This window comes from Phragmites australis, chromosome 11 (assembly GCF_958298935.1).
Source record: "Phragmites australis chromosome 11, lpPhrAust1.1, whole genome shotgun sequence".
NCBI lineage: Eukaryota > Viridiplantae > Streptophyta > Magnoliopsida > Poales > Poaceae > Phragmites > Phragmites australis.
In genome coordinates this window covers 5,769,909-5,786,115 of record NC_084931.1, presented here as the reverse complement: position 1 = coordinate 5,786,115, position 16,207 = coordinate 5,769,909, and the positions used below count along the sequence as shown (strand labels likewise).

The 16,207-nt window shown below is 42.9% G+C and overlaps 1 protein-coding gene and 1 pseudogene across 1 annotated transcript; both read left to right on the top strand.

The window, feature by feature from the left end:
* The first annotated feature begins 689 nt into the window (after positions 1-689).
* Positions 690-4,730, top strand: LOC133883861 (IQ domain-containing protein IQM1-like). The gene is made up of 10 exons (XM_062323244.1): positions 690-981; positions 1,850-2,275; positions 2,376-2,490; positions 2,589-2,654; positions 2,773-2,861; positions 2,960-3,047; positions 3,171-3,308; positions 3,430-3,522; positions 3,638-3,739; positions 3,839-4,730. The coding sequence occupies exons 2-10, from the start codon at positions 1,866-1,868 to the stop codon at positions 4,445-4,447; spliced, it is 1,710 nt and encodes a 569-aa protein (XP_062179228.1). The 5' UTR covers positions 690-981; positions 1,850-1,865; the 3' UTR covers positions 4,448-4,730.
* A 9,342-nt stretch (positions 4,731-14,072) lies between these two features.
* Positions 14,073-16,207, top strand: LOC133885124 (germin-like protein 5-1; annotated as a pseudogene).

Sequence of the window (16,207 nt, the reverse complement as noted above, 5' to 3'; positions counted from 1 at the left end):
CAGAATACACATTTAAGTTGCAATGGCTTTTCCTATACAGGTAGTTTGTAACACAGTCAATGCTAGTATTTTTTGGAAGGTGGTGAGCGCAATTGTTAGAACTGTATCATGTATGTTGGCTTGGGTATTTGAGATTATTAATTGTAACGAGATTACTATTGGATATGATAATCCAGAAAATTTGCATTTCCAAAGTTTGGGCATAAATACCCATCAGACATCTCTCTCCAATGTAATCATTCGCATGACAAGATAACGGACTCAATATTTTGTATGCGTAAATTGAACATCGTTCTTCTAGTGGGAAACATGTGTACAGCATCAACTGGACACCAAACGATCGCCAACACGAGTTCTATGCAAAGAGTGCTTGATATTTTGTATAATTAGCCTTCAAAGCCACTCACTGTTTAATAATTCTTACAGCCCAATTTACTAGGCTAGGGCCAAGTTAACTTAAGTCTTGTAGGGCGAAAGCAAAATAAAAATTAAGTTGATTTTGCTACGATGGGCATCTTGAAGATTTTCAGTATCTTGTTTATGATAGATAACTCCAATATCAAAACGAAGTAGTACTACCTCTAATTTGTTCCCTTCGCCATACTGAAAAGAGAGGTTTGACGAGGTGTAAACTGAAAGGACATTCAATTCAAGCAGTTGAAAACTGCTGCTGCAGCTGCAACTTCAGCCGTGACCGAAGACTCTGAGATTTCTTGCAGAACACAATTCTTGCAGCAGCCTACTCCTTCAATTTTCCACGTTTCTGGGGGAGGGGCCGGCCCACTCTGGAGCGGGTCCAGACCTAGATTTCGGTATATATATGAGAGGGAGAAGTGACAGCCCTGAAGTTGCAGTACACCAGCAGCTAGCCACATCTCACTCCAGCTAATTCCAAAGATTAATTTCACTCAGCCGCTCGCAAGATTTCAGCTCTTTCTGTGCTTTTGGAGAACGACTCTGTTCTTGCTCCAAGACCACCAGGTAAGGAGCATGGAGTTCTTGCTGCTATCTTGTTTGATCTAGTCTCGCTCTTGGTTGGGGACATCTGGGTTCTTGACGGGGATTGGAATTAGTGTATGAACTGCTAGATGCAGAGTTCTTTACTCAGAATGTAATCTTTGTGGCCACTCTGAAATCTAGCTGCTGCTTAGTGTGTGATGTAATGTTCTTTTTAATGGTTTAGTTTCTTCTTGGATGACTCTTCATCCTAGAAAAAAAAAATAGAATACCACCATGGAGAGCTAAATGCAGAATTTTGCATCAAATTGTGACCTTTGAAGCTTCTGCATATTGTTTAATGCCCCTGCGTTCTTAGTTTCAACCTTCTTCGATCTGGCATGTTTTTCTGGAGCTGAGTTCACACAATTTGTAGATAGGTTTATCTGCACCAGCACGAGGATTCGAGGTTCGTCAGGTGCCATGGATCTTGTTCGGTTCAATGTAAAACAGGCCATAAATTTGGCGCAATTACGTCTTTCGCTCTGTTTTCTGCGGCGTCGAATGCAGCAATCCTGGATAAAGATCATATATTTAGGCCTCTGTGACATTTTTTTCTTAGGTAAAACTGCGTGCTTAGAGGCTTGGCTGCTCTTTTTTGCATTTACCTTTTTGTTTATGCTGCTGTGGTGCCAGCCGTGGAATTTCTTGGATGCGTTGGTCTCGAGTCGTTTCTGCCGGCGGCTTGTTCCTAATGCTTGTTTGGTTCAGTTCATTCTTCTCTCTGACTTTGACCATGTCATGAGAGCAGAATTGTTTTCTCGCTCTGTCCCTCTTCTTCCAAGTTCCAAGTTGTTTGTGATCACTGTTACACCTGAAACTGAATCTGCAACTCTGAAATTAAATTTTGCAGGACAAGTTTTCAGTTTATGGGATTGTTGAGCGACGCATGGCCTGAAGTTCTTGGCGTCGAAATCTGCAACCCGAGGACGAAGGACAGCACCATGGTGAACAGAGTCTCCCCTCCCTGGGATGAACAGGGGAAGCTCTGCTTCTCCAAGGGCACGCTGATGCAGTCACTGAGCTTCAAACATTGGGAAGGAGCAGAGGACGCAGTAGCTTCATTGGACCATGGTTCTAGGCTGAGTCGAATTTACGTCGCCGTCAACGACGACCGGAGGGATTCAGAAATGATTTTCACGGCATCTTCAAGCCCCAGAGTCTCCTCCAGCCCCAAATGCGAGCTCGACGCCGCGGCGGTGAAGCTCCAGAAGGTGTACAAGAGCTACCGGACGCGGCGGAACCTCGCCGACTGCGCCGTCGTCGTCGAGGAGCTCTGGTTCGTAGTTCGCACCCGTTTCTTGAGTTCGTGAGCATCGGAACGGCCAATCACCTAGTTGAAAAATTCAGGTTTGACTAAGATTTGATGATTGCTGCAGGTGGAAGGCGCTGGACTTCGCGTCTCTGAAGCACAGCTCTATCTCGTTCTTCAACGGCGACAAGCCCGAGACGGCGGCGTCGCGGTGGGCACGAGCCAGGACCAGAGCGGCCAAGGTATATTACACTTTACAGTTGTTGATGCGTCAGAAATGCTCTTGAGATGCATCGGAATCGCAGCTGCTGACGCGAGTCTTGCTTGGTTGTTTCCGTAGCTTGGGAAAGGGTTGTCGAAGAATGGGAAGGCGCAGAAGCTGGCGCTGCAGCACTGGCTCGAAGCTGTACGTCACGTGCTACTTAACCTAGGAACTAAACTAATTAATAAGATCTAGTGAGATTGCTGCAAGTGATTACTAGTTTACTAATGCCGCTGCTGCTTTTGTATGTGTGTATTGGCAGATTGACCCGAGGCATCGATATGGGCACAATTTGCATATTTACTATGATGTCTGGTCCAGGAGTGAGAGTACAGAGCCGTTCTTCTATTGGTAATTAAACATGGATTTTTTTTGTTTTTGTTTCTTTTTTGTTTAGTCAGTTTAAAAATGGGAAAAATAAAAGGCATTTTCTTTAATGAAATGCACAGGTTGGACGTAGGGGACGGCAAAGAAGTAAATCTCGAGAAATGCCCTAGGAATAAACTTCAGAGCCAATGCATCAAGTACCTTGGACCAGTATGTTCCTCAACCTAAACACTTTTAATTAAAAAAAGTAGCATTACATTCAAATTTCAGTAACCTGAATAACTGAATGATCAATCTGATCCTTTGTCTTGTGTTTTCTGTTCCGAATTGCAGAAAGAGAGGCAAGAGTATGAAGTTGTAATGGAGAGTGGAAAACTTGTGTACAAGAAAGATGGAGTTATTGTGCACACTTCGGATGATTCCAAGTGGATTTTCGTCCTCAGCACCACCAAGGCACTCTATGTTGGTCAGGTAAACATAACTTTCAGTTAACTAGATTGCAATTTCAGTAACACCTACACTCAGATAACTGTGATACAATTGCTTGCTGCATTTGTTCTGAAGTTCTTGTTTCGGTTTTGGCTATGAGCAGAAGAAGAAAGGGTCATTTCAACACTCTAGTTTTCTGGCCGGTGGAGCCATAACATCTGCAGGACGATTAGTGGTCAAAGAAGGAATCCTAAAGGTATGTTCATATCAAAAGACAACTCTAGTTTAGTACAATGAAATAACAGCATAGTTCAATGTGCATTCAGAAAAGTTTATCGGACATAACTGACGGTGTTGCTTATTTTCGTCAGGCCATATGGCCGTACAGCGGTCACTACCTTCCGACCGAAGAGAACTTCAGAGAGTTCATCCGCTATCTTGAGGAGAACGACGTCGATCTCACCGATGTCAAGGTAAATGTCAGCAAATTTCACATTAGTCTACATGTCACATAGAGTGTTACTGCAATATTCAGAACTGTAATGACATGTGAACGTTATGGTTTCTTTCAGAAATGCCCGATCGATAAATTTGACGAGTACCCCTTGCTGAGCAAGCCTGACGCTCAGCCTGACGCCGCCGTCTCGGACGACACCGACGGAGCAGATCACAACGCAGAAGGTGCAGCTGCCGATGAGCATATGAGCGAACCCGAGGTCGACGACACTCGGGAAGATGACGATGGTCACCGGACAACCGGCGACGGAAACATGAGTGAAGCAGAGGAGGATGGCACTGACACCCACACTAACACTGAAACCGAAGAAGAGGCGCAAAGTTCAGAGCAGCAGCAGAAGGAGGAGCTGCCGCTGCCACCGGCGAGTGGTGGTGCCGCTGCTGACTACGGCAAGAACCACCAGACGTGCCGGTGGTCGACGGGCACGGGCCCCCGCATCCGGTGCGTCCGCGACTACCCGCAGGACCTTCAGTCCAGGGCCCTCGAGCACGTCAACCTCTCGCCGAGGCTTGCCGGCTCGCCGTCGAGGAAGAGGGACCCGGTGCCGTCCCCCCGGCCCAGCCCGGCGATGATCCTGTCACCGAGGTTGGCATCCGTGGGCTTCCAGCCCCCGACGACGGTGTCACTCACGCTCCCCGACTTCAAGAGGAGCAGGTTGCAGTGAACAATTCTGTTATTGTTTCATTGCTTGCCTAGGTGATTAGAATTCAGAACAATAACTAACTGGTCATCATGTATTTCAGACAGACCAGCGATTTTTTTGCTGCTAGATTAATTAGCAGATTACCTCAATTTTCTCCAGAGCATTGTGTACTTGATTGCACAATTTCTCAGTTTGTAGATACCATTTGTTATTCTTTTGTTAGATGTATGTATGCAGATAGTGCATGTACATTGTTGAGAAGAAAAGGAAAAACAAAAGGAGGGAGGAATTATTTACATACAAGCACTGAGTACTTGTTGCCTTGTTGGGCACTGAAGATTCATGAGTATATTAGTTGCAGTCTGAAATTTGATCTGATGAGTAGTAAGATGTTCTGCTTCATCTTATATAATCGGCTTCCGCGTCTTGTGCCCTTAAGTTCGGGGCGGAACCTGTAATATCCAGCTCATTATTATTTCTGGTTTCAATCCATATGGTCTAAGGGTTTTGGTACAGTAGGTTTAGTATCAATTTGGTTATTTAAATAGGTTTGAAGTAGTTTATAAGCTTTTGTATTCTAAACATAGCAACTTCAGATTAATCTTTTTACACGAAGTGAGGATGAAAGTGTAAGAGAGATGATATGTATACATGGGTCCGTCTCACGTGGGGGTTGTTTGGTAAACAGATTTTGGACGCAGGATGTTATAGATGGTATTCAGAGCTAACTCTCGCTTCATGAGCGCATGTGTGTCGGTCTGTGGAGGAGATATGGTATAGACGTGGCACCGAGAGGAGATACTAGGTATATATCTATCGTGTACGCGGTAAGCTGCCGAGGGCGTCAGCTCTAAAGAGGGAAGAGTATAATTGAAAATGCATTGAGGCCCTCTATGTGGGTTTTGGCTAATTGATGACAAATGATTAAAGAACTAATATGTTTATTGAGATTATGAACAGGTTTTAGTCCCGATGGAGAAGTTAAATGATGATGACGTCCCTCAAAAGAAAAGAGAAGTGGCATGTAATTACTCAATATGTTTTAATTTGCTTTATTTTTGAATTTGAGTTTAGGAATACCGTTCTATTAAGAGGGATGTGTATTGTTAGTTTTAACGGTGTCTCAGTGCTCATGTATCCTTTTAGAATCAAAAATTAAAAGACACAATAATCCGTGGACACCAGGAAAGTGCTGTTTTTGTCTGAACCTAGAGTCTCTGGGTTTGACCGGATACTCTGGATTCTGGACAGAAGTCCGAAGTCTCCGTGTAGAGCTCTGAGCCAGGCTCTCGGATTGGGTTTAATGTTTTAACCTCCAAGTGGCCGGAGTCTCCGGACTATACTTTGCTAGAGAGTCTCGGTTAGAGTCTAAAAGTTTCCCCGGATCCTCCAGGTTAACCCCGATACTTCGGGTTCTGTGTTCATCCGGACCCTCCGAGTTGGGTTCCGGACAGGCTCGTGGTTGTGCGATTTGTGCCAACCCGGAATCTACAGGTTGACCCAGATACTTCAAGTCAGTTCAAAAGGCATAGTAACGGCTAGTATTTGAGTGGAGGGTATAAATACACCTCACCCCCTTATTCATTTGCTACTGAACAACTCGTGGACAAACTCATTCATAGCCATTCAATAGCCCTCCTAACTCCTCTAAAGTCTTAAATCTTTTAATATTTGGAGAGTAGGGTTGGGAGAGTGAGACTAAAGAGCTAGTGAGCTTAAATCCAATCTTAGCACTTGAGTTCATCGCCAAGCCGTCAATCCGCATTTTTTACTCTTGGAGCCTTAAGCTTCTAGACGGTTAGGCGTCTCTCGGAGAGCACCCAAGCTTGTGGAGTGCCCCTAGAAGTTTTTATTACCCCAACGATTTGAGTAAGCAACCCTAGCTTGATCTTAGTGATCGTTTGGGTGACGAAAGGGTTAAAAGAGACCCGGCTCTTTGTGAGCTCCTCAACGAAGATGTAGGCACTTTTTTTGGAGTGACCGAACTTTGGGATATAAATTCTTGTCTCCTTTACTTTCTTGCATACTTTCTTGTTCTTGTTTATTGTGGGTGATTTGCCCCGATCTACTTGCTTGTGAGTGTGTAGTTGCAGGTTGTTGGTCAATAGGTCTTTAGACATCTATTAGAACATGTGGTAACTCATAGACTAAATTCGATTTCCTAGTCATACTGGACTATCTATATAACCTGGAGTCTCTGGATTTACCCGGAGTATCTGGATGCTATAATCCGCTGCAAAAATTTAAATTTCAAGAAATGCCTATTCACTCCCCTCCCCTCTAGGCGACATCTCGTACATTCAATTGGTATCAGAGCCTAACCTCCTTCAAAGCTTCACCGCTTGGAAGATTGGAAGATATCGGCTTCCGGGGAAAAGAGTCCGAAAGATGCAGGAAGCCCAAAGACTCTAAAGGATGACATTTTGACATCGGGAAACAGTAAAAGGAAGGGAGTAGCAATTGAGTTCAATTATGAAAAATTAAATGTATCTAATTCTTATATATCTGTGCCATCTGGGCGTGCAACGTATTTTGATGGTACCCATTATACCGCTTGGAGACACAAAATGAAATTGCATTTAATTTCTCTTCATTCAAGTATGTGGAAGATTGTTTGCACAGGTTGTGTTTTGCCGGATGAAGATAAAAAGCTCACTTCTGAACAAGAGTGAAGCATCTACCGCAATGCACAAGCCGCAAGTGTATTACTTGGCGGCTTGAGCCACAAGGAGTTCAATAAGGTGGACGGGCTTGAGAAGGCCAAAATAATATGGGACACACTCCAAGTCGCACATGAAGGCACCACAAGCATGAGAGAGTCCAAGATAGAGTTGCTTAAGGGAAAATTGGGAAGATTTGTGATGGATGATGATGAAACCCCTCAAGAATGTATGATCGCATGATGGTGTTGGTGAACAAAATTAGAGGCCTTGGAAGTGAAGAACTAGATGATCACAAGGTTGTGAGAAAATTACTAAGAGACTTTGCACCACGAAACCCCACCTTGGTGACTCTTATCCAAGAAAGAAGAGATTACAAAAGGCTCACACCAAGCAATGTGCTCGGAAGAATCCTTGCTCATGAGCTCATGCAGGAAGAAGCAAATGAAGTCAAAAATCTTGTCAAGCAAAGCTCCACCTCCAAGAACAAAGAAGTAGCATTTAAAGCAAGCAAGTTGAAGAATCAAGATCAAGTGAAGATGAGAGCTTGGATGATGAAGAAATAGCCTTCTTTGTAAGAAAATTCAAGAAATTCATGAAGAAGGGTGGCTATAGCAAGTATAAGAGAGATATACCCAAGAGAAGAACATCCAAGAGAGCTTGCTATGAGTGTGGTGAAGTTGGCCATTTCATCGCCGATTATCTGAACAAGAAGAAGAGCAAGGACAAGGATGAGAAGAAGAATAAGACTTTCAAGAAGGACAAGTACAAGACCTATAAGAAGAAGTACTCGAGTCAAGCTCACATCGGTGAGGAGTGGGACTCCAACTCCGACTCTGACCCCGATGATGATAGAGTCGTCACCATCGCCATTCGCTCTTCTACACCAACAAAATCACTTTTTGGTGACATGAGCGACAACGACGACACTCTCAAGTGTCTCATGGCAAAAAGGCGCAAGATAAAATCGTAACCTAAACTCCTAGATAGTGATAGTAGTAGTGATAGTGGTTGTGAAAGTATGCTTAAAGGTCTTAGTAAGAATGCCATGTCTAAAATGAAAAAACTAATAGAAACAATAGAGAGTCAAGAGAAGATCCTTGAGAAGCAAGAGGACTTGCTCATCCTTGAAAAGGAGAGAAACCTTGAACTCGAGGAGCTCCTTGCTAAAGAGAGGAAGAAGGTTGAGGAGGTGACCAAGCAACTAAGCTTGGCCAATGAATCTGTTACTAGTATTGAGAGTAGGAATGTTACACTTCAAAAGAAATTCAAATATTTGGATGAATCTCATAAAACTCTTGAAGTGCAATTTGATGCTCTTAAGAATAGCACTCCTACCTCTAATGATGCAACCTTACTCTTTAGTGCTTCCACTAGTAATGGTTGCTCTTGTTGCTACAATATTGATATAAATGCTTGTGCTACTAATATTCAATCTTTGTAAGCATTGCAAAAGGAAAATGAGAGGCTAAACGTCTTGGTTAAGTATGGGTGCATCAAGACATATAAATTCAAAGATGCACTATACAAGACCATTGAGACCAAGGACAATAGGCAAAAGAGAGGACTTGAATTTGATATGCATACAAGCAAGCCAAGTGAGCATATGGTGATCAATGGCAAGGAGTATCTCAAGTTCATCAAGGGAGGCAAGCAAAATGGTCTCACCACACAGTCCAAACAACCCAAATGCCATGCACCTCAATCCACAATTTATGCATCTTATGTGCTTAAGAGGAACCACCGTGTAAAGTGGTTGCTCTATTTGTTGGTGACATCACAAAAGATAGAGCGGTGAAATGGAGTGTGTGGGTATCAAAAGTACTTGTGACTAACATGAAAGGACTCAAGTAAATTTGTTTTGTAGGCGTACTCCTCTGGTGGATCAAGCTGAGTGCTAGATAATGGATGCACAAATCATATGACCGCAGAGAAGGAGATGTTCTCATCATTTGAAGAAAATGAAGGATCTCATAAAAATATTGTTTTTGGTGATGATGGAAAAGGAGAGGTAATTGGCTTAGGTAAAATTGCTATTTACAATGATCATTATATCTCAAATGTCTTGTTAGTTAAATCTCTTAGTTAAAATTTGCTATCCGTATCACAACTTTGTGAGATATGCTACAATTGTCTTTTTACTAATAAGGGTGTGACCGTCTCTAGAAGGGATGACGTCTCAATAGCCTTCACCAGTAAGTTGAAAGGTAAACTTTATCTTGTTGATTTTTTAACGGATGAATTGAGACCTAAAACTTGCTTGATTTCTAAGTCTAGCATGGGTTGGCTAGGCATTGCCAACTAGCCCATGTTAGCATGAGGAATTTGTCTAAACTTCTAAAGGGGGAGCACATCCTTGGACTAACAAATATTTCTTTTGAGAAAGATAAAATTTGTAATTGATGTCAAGCAGAAAAGCAAATTGGAGCTCCTCACCCCGCCAAGAATGTGATGACGACCACAAGGCCATTGGAACTCCTTCATATGGATTTATTCGGACCAATAGCCTACATAAGCATTGGTGATAACAAATTTGATTTGGCTATTATTGATGACTATTCTCGTTTCACTTGGGTATTTTTTTGCATGACAGAAGTAAAATACAAGCCATATTCAAGAAATTCATGAGAAGAGCTCAAAACGAATTTGATGCGAAGATCAAGAGAGTGAGAAGCGATAATGGAAGCGAATTCAAGAATACACAAGTTGAAGAATTCCTTGATGAAGAAGGGATCAAGCATGAGTTCTCGGCACCCTACTCCCCTCATCAAAATGGGGTTGTCGAGAGAAAGAATAGGACTCTCATAGAGTTGGCAAGGACAATGCTTGATGAATACAAGATTTTGGATCAATTTTGGGTGGAGGCCGTCAACACCGCATGCCATGCCATCAACCGATTGTATCTCCACAAGATGTTGAAGAATACCGCTTATGAGCTTATAACTGGTAACAAGCCTAATGTTTCATACTCTAGAGTTTTTGGTAGTAAATATTTTATTCTAAATAAGAAAGTAAGAAGTTATAAATTTGCTACTAAAGTAGATGAAAGTTTCTTGCTTGGTTATGGATCAAATGCCTACGCCTACTGTGTTTTCAACAAAATCACTTGTTGTGTTAAAATTGCGCGTGATATGATATTTGATGAATCTAACAGCTCCCAAGTGGAGCAAGTTGATCCAAATATTTTAGGAGATGAATAAATTCCAAATAAGGCTATAAAGAAGATGACAACAAGTGAAATTAAGCCTCAAGAGCCCCAAGAACTACAAATGGTTAATAATGATCAAGTTCATCCATCTTCATCAACTCAAGTGGAGCCATCTACATCAACTCAAGATCAAGACCAAGGTCCAAATCAAGATCAAGCCCATGATGACTCCAACAAATTCCTCGATGATAATGAAGTGAAAGACATTCAACTTCAATCCCAAGTGTCAGACCCAAGAGTTCATCAAAGTGTCCAAAGAGATCACTCCATCGATAATATACTTAGTGATATACAAAAGGGAGTAACCACTCGTTCTAGAATTGTAAATTTTTGTGAATATTACTTTTTTGTCTCCTCTTTGGAGCCTTTGAAGGTAGATGATGCACTTGGAGATCCGGATTCGATGATGGCTATGCAAGAAGAGCTCAACATCTTCAAGACAAATGAAGTATGATCATTTGTGGAAAGACCCAGTCAAAACGTGAATGGCACCAAATGGGTCTTTCACAACAAGCAAGATGAGAACGGGATTGTGACAAGGAACAAGGCAAGGTTGGTTGCTCAAGGCTTCACAAAAATCGAATGTTTGGATTTTGGTGAGACCTATGCTCCCGTAGCTAGCCTTGAGTCTATTCAAATATTATTTTCCTATGCTACTTACCATAATTTCAAGCTATATCAAATGGATGTGAAGAGCGCTTTTCTTAATGGATCAATCTTCAAATTAGTTTATGTGGAGCAACCATCCAGATTTGAAGATCCTAAGTATCCTCATCATGTATATAAACTCCATAAGACGCTCTATGGGCTTAAGCAAGCACCTAGAGCATGGTATGAATGCCTTAGGGATTTTCTTATCAAAAAGGCTTTGAAATAGGCAAAACCGATTCTACTCTTTTCACTAAAAAGTTGATAATGATTTATTTGTTTTCTAAATATATGTAGATAACATTATATTTAGTTCTACTAACAAAATATTTTATGAAGAGTTTAGTAGAATCATGACCAAGAGGTTTGAAATATTAATGATGGGAGAGTTGAAGTTCTTTCTAGGATTTCAAATCAAACAACTCAAGGAATGAACCTTCATATATCAAACCAAGTACATCAAAGATATGCTCAAGAAGTTTGACATGGAGAATGCAAAGCCTATCAAGACTCCAATGCAAACCAATGGACATCTCAATCTCAACGAAGATGGGAAGGCCGTGGATCAAAAGATATCGATACATGATAGGATCTTTGCTTTACCTTTGTGCATCTAGGTCTGATATTATGCTTAGTATGTGCATGTGTGTAAGATTTCAAGCCGCTCTAAAAGAGTGCCATTTAGTGACCGTTAAGAGAATTCTTAGATATTTGGTTCATACTCCTTACCTTTTTATGGTATCTTAAAGGTCCATCCTTTGAACTCATCGGCTATTCGGATTCTGATTATGCCATTTGAAAAGTGGATAGGAAGAGCACATCTGGAACTTGTCAATTCTTGGGTAGGTCTTTGGTGTCTTGGTCATCAAAGAAATAAAATTCCGTAGCCCTATCCACTGCCGAAGCCGAGTATATTGCCGCGGGTGCTTGTTGTGCTCAACTTCTTTAGATGAGACAAACCTTGAGAGATTATGGCTACAACATGACCAAAGTCCCTCTTTTGTGTGACAATGAGAGTACCATCAAAATAGCTAACAATCCCTTGCAACACTCAAAAAACCAAACATATAGACATACGACATCATTTCTTGAGAGATAACTCAACCAAAGGGAATATCGATATTCGCCATGTGAGAACTGAAAAATAACTAGCCGATATCCTCACCAAGCCACTAGATGAGCAAAGGTTTTGCGAGTTGATAAGTGAGCTAAATATCCTAGATTCTCACAACGTGGCTTGATATATTGCATACAATTGATTGTTTTAGCTTTATAGCTTTGGTAGCTAGAAGTTTGTAAAAATGTCATTTGTGTGCTATTTTCCAAAAAAAATATTTGGTTATTTGATCTTTTGATCATAATTTACTACTTGTGATCATAGTTATGTATTGTTGTTTATTGGCTGATCACAAGTGGTAAAAGTGTCTTATATGTCTAACTATCCAATCTCTCTTAAATCCTCATTAAATCTTAGCTCAAAATTTTTTCCTATCAGCTATAGAACCCGGATAGTCCGGCCTAGCCCAGAGTATTTGGATTCTGGAGGTCCTTAGCTCCCTGGCCACATCTGTTGAGTTGACAGAACCCGGAGTCTCTGGGTTAACCCGGATACTTTGGATTATGTCACTAAACCCGGAGGATCCGGGTTCCCCTTCGAGAGAGCTTCTCGGTTTGGAATTAATTTCCAACCCGGAGTCTCCGAGTTCACCTGGATACTTCAGGTCATCCAGACTTTTACATCTATCCTGAGAAGTTACCCCTTCACTTAATCTTTTACAACTCCTATTTCACTCTCTCACCATGGAGAAGCCCCCTCCAGCGATTTCAAGACTCCATTGTGGATTTTGCGAGTTCATCATCAAATCACCTTCAACTCTAGGTCAGATTCTCCGGCCCTCCCTCCGGATTGACTCTCCATGCGTCATGTGACCTAAAGGTACTCCTCAAGAACGTTTAACACGGTCTCTCAATGTCTTAATCTAGAGTCGATTTCGTCTGGTAGAAATGTTCCTTATCCATCCTAGAACCACATACTTCAAGAGTTTTGCAATGTATTGGACAAATGACCCAAATCCCATATCTTTCCTCTCGGCGTTGGGCTACCCAGAGTATCTGGGTTGGCCTGGATACTCCGGGCTGTCCAGTCTAGTTCATCTAAGAGATGTTTATCATTTCAAATCTTGTGCAATCCTTCTTGAATCTCAAGCGTTCTATTCATATCTATCTCAGGGTGTATCCAGATGGGCCGTGACAAGTTTGACTCTCAAACTTATCAAAGAAGGACAAAAGCTCGATTTGATCTGTATGCTCAAAGCGACACTCCTCCGTAGCCGGCTGAATCTGGTGGTAATGAAAGTGGCAGTGGCAGCGGAAGTGGTAGTGGTGGTAGGCAAAAGCGAGTTTGCAAGGTTGTTAGGAAGGTGAGGGTAACCCAAGCTAGTGGTATTCGGATTGATGAGGCGGTCCAAACCACCAATGTACCTCATGGTGATGCTTTGGCACCTCGAGGAAGAGGAAGAGGAAGGGGAACAATAAGAGATAGAGGCAAAGGGAAAGCCGTGGCCTCCGGTTCTAATACTCAAAGCCAAGAAGAGATTGAGGAAGAGGAAAGTCCCATGTTGGGTTCTTTGAAGCTTCACAGGCCTCTCAGGACACATACGACATACGCCCAAAAAAGTTGTAAACTACATAAAAAAAAGGCAAGCAAAGTGAAAACGGAGAGATATGAGAATCTGTTTGTATATGTGAAAAATGTGGCTGATCATCGCTTTTGGAGTGACTTTCAAGCAGACTTTTATGAAACTGTGATCCTCACCAAAAAGAAGCTAATAACCCCAATGCAATGGATTGATTGGGATTACATGAAAAGGAAGAATGATCCAATTTTCAATGAAGTTATTGCAGCTTGTGAAGAGAAAAGAATCAAAGACCTCATGTATTTGAGGAGGTGATCGCTCAATTTTATGCAACACTTTGGTATGACCATGAGGATAATCAAACCATGTTCTGGATGATCGAGAGAGAGCAATACAAGATTACATATCGGGCTTTTGCTCACGTATTTGGATTTGATGTTCGGGATACACAAAAGACCAAGATTCACAATGAGACCCAACTCTCTACTGAAGACATGGACTTTATGTATGAGAATCATGGAAAGGTGACCCATAGCACGGTTACGGGCATGAAACCTTTTTACAAATATGTCAACTCCTTGTTCCGTCTCACATTGGCTCCAAAAAGTGGAGACGCCACAACAGTACAAGGTATCTCAAGAAACCTTCCTGCTAGAATGTCTAATGAGGCCTCTCCTTTTAGTGTGGTGGATTTTATATGGGAAGAGATTCATACCGCATCACACTCTCCTACCCAAAGTTGTGCTTATGCATCGTACATCATGTATATGCTTGAGAAGGTCACTAAGAAGAGCTTTTTCAAAGAAGTAAAACATGGGCCCTATAGGATGAGCTCTATTCTGACAAAGGTCATTTACCCTATGATGAAGCTATTCTACATGGGTCAAAATTGGAACTACCATTGTTTAGTGGGGAATAACCTCTGAGTTAGATCAGACAGTGTGAAATGACCTAAGGCGACATAAGTGACACTTTTGTGTGTCTCCTTTTTTCGTTTTTCACATAGTGAATACTTGTCTGTAAATCCTATAGAAATACTAGACATGCTTCAACCCTTTTCATATACAATGGTGTGGCACCTCGGCTCTCTAGACGGAGTCTGAATCATTTAAATCCCATGAAGCCAATGTTAGTTAGGTTATTTGTGTAGTGTTCATTATAATTTTATGTGATTTGAACATGTAAGTGTTTAAATTGACTACACCAACCTCCCGCTCTAAAAAAAGTTAAATGACTTTGAATTCACATTATTCCTCATACTAGGCTAGCACAGGTGAATTAAATGACTTGAATACATATTCTTCTTCATGCGGGTGAATTGAATGATTTGAATTCACGTTCTTCTTTTTACTAGATTTAAATTCGTAAATTAAATTACCCTAATTCATATTCTTCGTCATACTGACTTAAACTCATATTCTGCTTCATAATATCTAGGTTTGCACACGTGAATTGAACTTCTTGAATTCATATTCTTCTTCACGCTCCAATGTCTCTTCACGGTCCCAGAAGAGTCCATCATTACATATTTCAAGGGAGCTCATTTCCTTCTATCACATTCACCATTCGTTTGTCATTGCTTTAGAGCCTTGCCACAGTCGCCATATATATGTGCTGAATCACAAGGCCCACACGCAACTCCAACAAACGAGCTAGTCTTGTTTACTCGTCAACAAAGAACAAATCTGTGCACTCAGTACTTAACCTGCGCCAGCTCAACCAAGATCTTACATAGTTACATATATGTCTGCATGCAGTGCGCGTGAACGGGCTGCCGTGCAAGGACCCGGCGACCGTCGTGCCGGACGACTTCTTCTTCCCTGGCGTTGACCGGCCCGGCGGCACGGAGAGCCGGCGGTACGGTTTCTCGGCGCTGTCCGTGCAGATACCAGGACTCGACACGCTCGGCGCCTCGCACGCGCGCGTCGGCGTCGCGCCGGGGGGCGTGTTCCCGCCGCACTACCACCCGCGGGCGTCAGAGACGGCCGTGGTGCTGGACGGCACCGTCTACTTCGGCTTCGTCACGTCCTACCCGGACGACAAGCTTTTCGCCAAGGTGCTGCACAAGGGGGGACGTATTCGCCGTGCCGCAAGGGCTCGTCCATTTCCTCTACAACAACGGCACCGCGCCCGCCGCGCTGTACGCCACGCTCAGCAGCCAGAACCCCGGCCTGGTGCTCCTCGGCGACGTGCTCTTCGGGTCCGGCCTCGCCAAGGCGTTCCTGACGGACAGGGAGACGGTCCACACGATCGGGGCCAAGTTGCGGTCTTAGAACGCCGCTGGATATGTTTTTTCTAGTTGTTTTAAAGGAAATCGTGCTATTTGCAAGAGACGTGTGTATGAACTAGTTTTTGGCCCGTGCTTTGCACGTGGCAGGCAACGCGGTCAGACGCTGGATGCAACGCGCCCTCGCGCGGGAGCGCGCAGGCGTCCCACGCGGGAAACACGGTCGGGCGCGGGAGCACGGGGGCGCGCGGGAAATGCGGGAGGGCGTGGGAGCGCGCTGGACGCGGAGGCTGCGGGACCCACACAAGTGGCGCAGGAAAGGGCAGCGGACGCGGCAGACCATCGCACGACGATAGAAATTTAACTAACGTTTTAAGTAGGAGAGATTGTGGAATAATAATT

What these genes read in the sequence shown, in the direction of transcription:
- LOC133883861 (XM_062323244.1), top strand. Translation starts at nt 1,866, where the DNA reads ATGGGATTGTTGAGCGACGCATGGCCTGAAGTTCTTGGCGTCGAAATC. An exon ending in CCAGGACCAGAGCGGCCAAG is followed by an intron (nt 2,491 to 2,588) that starts GTATATTACACT and finishes TTGTTTCCGTAG; the next exon opens with CTTGGGAAAGGGTTGTCGAA. An exon ending in TCAAAGAAGGAATCCTAAAG is followed by an intron (nt 3,523 to 3,637) that starts GTATGTTCATAT and finishes TATTTTCGTCAG; the next exon opens with GCCATATGGCCGTACAGCGG.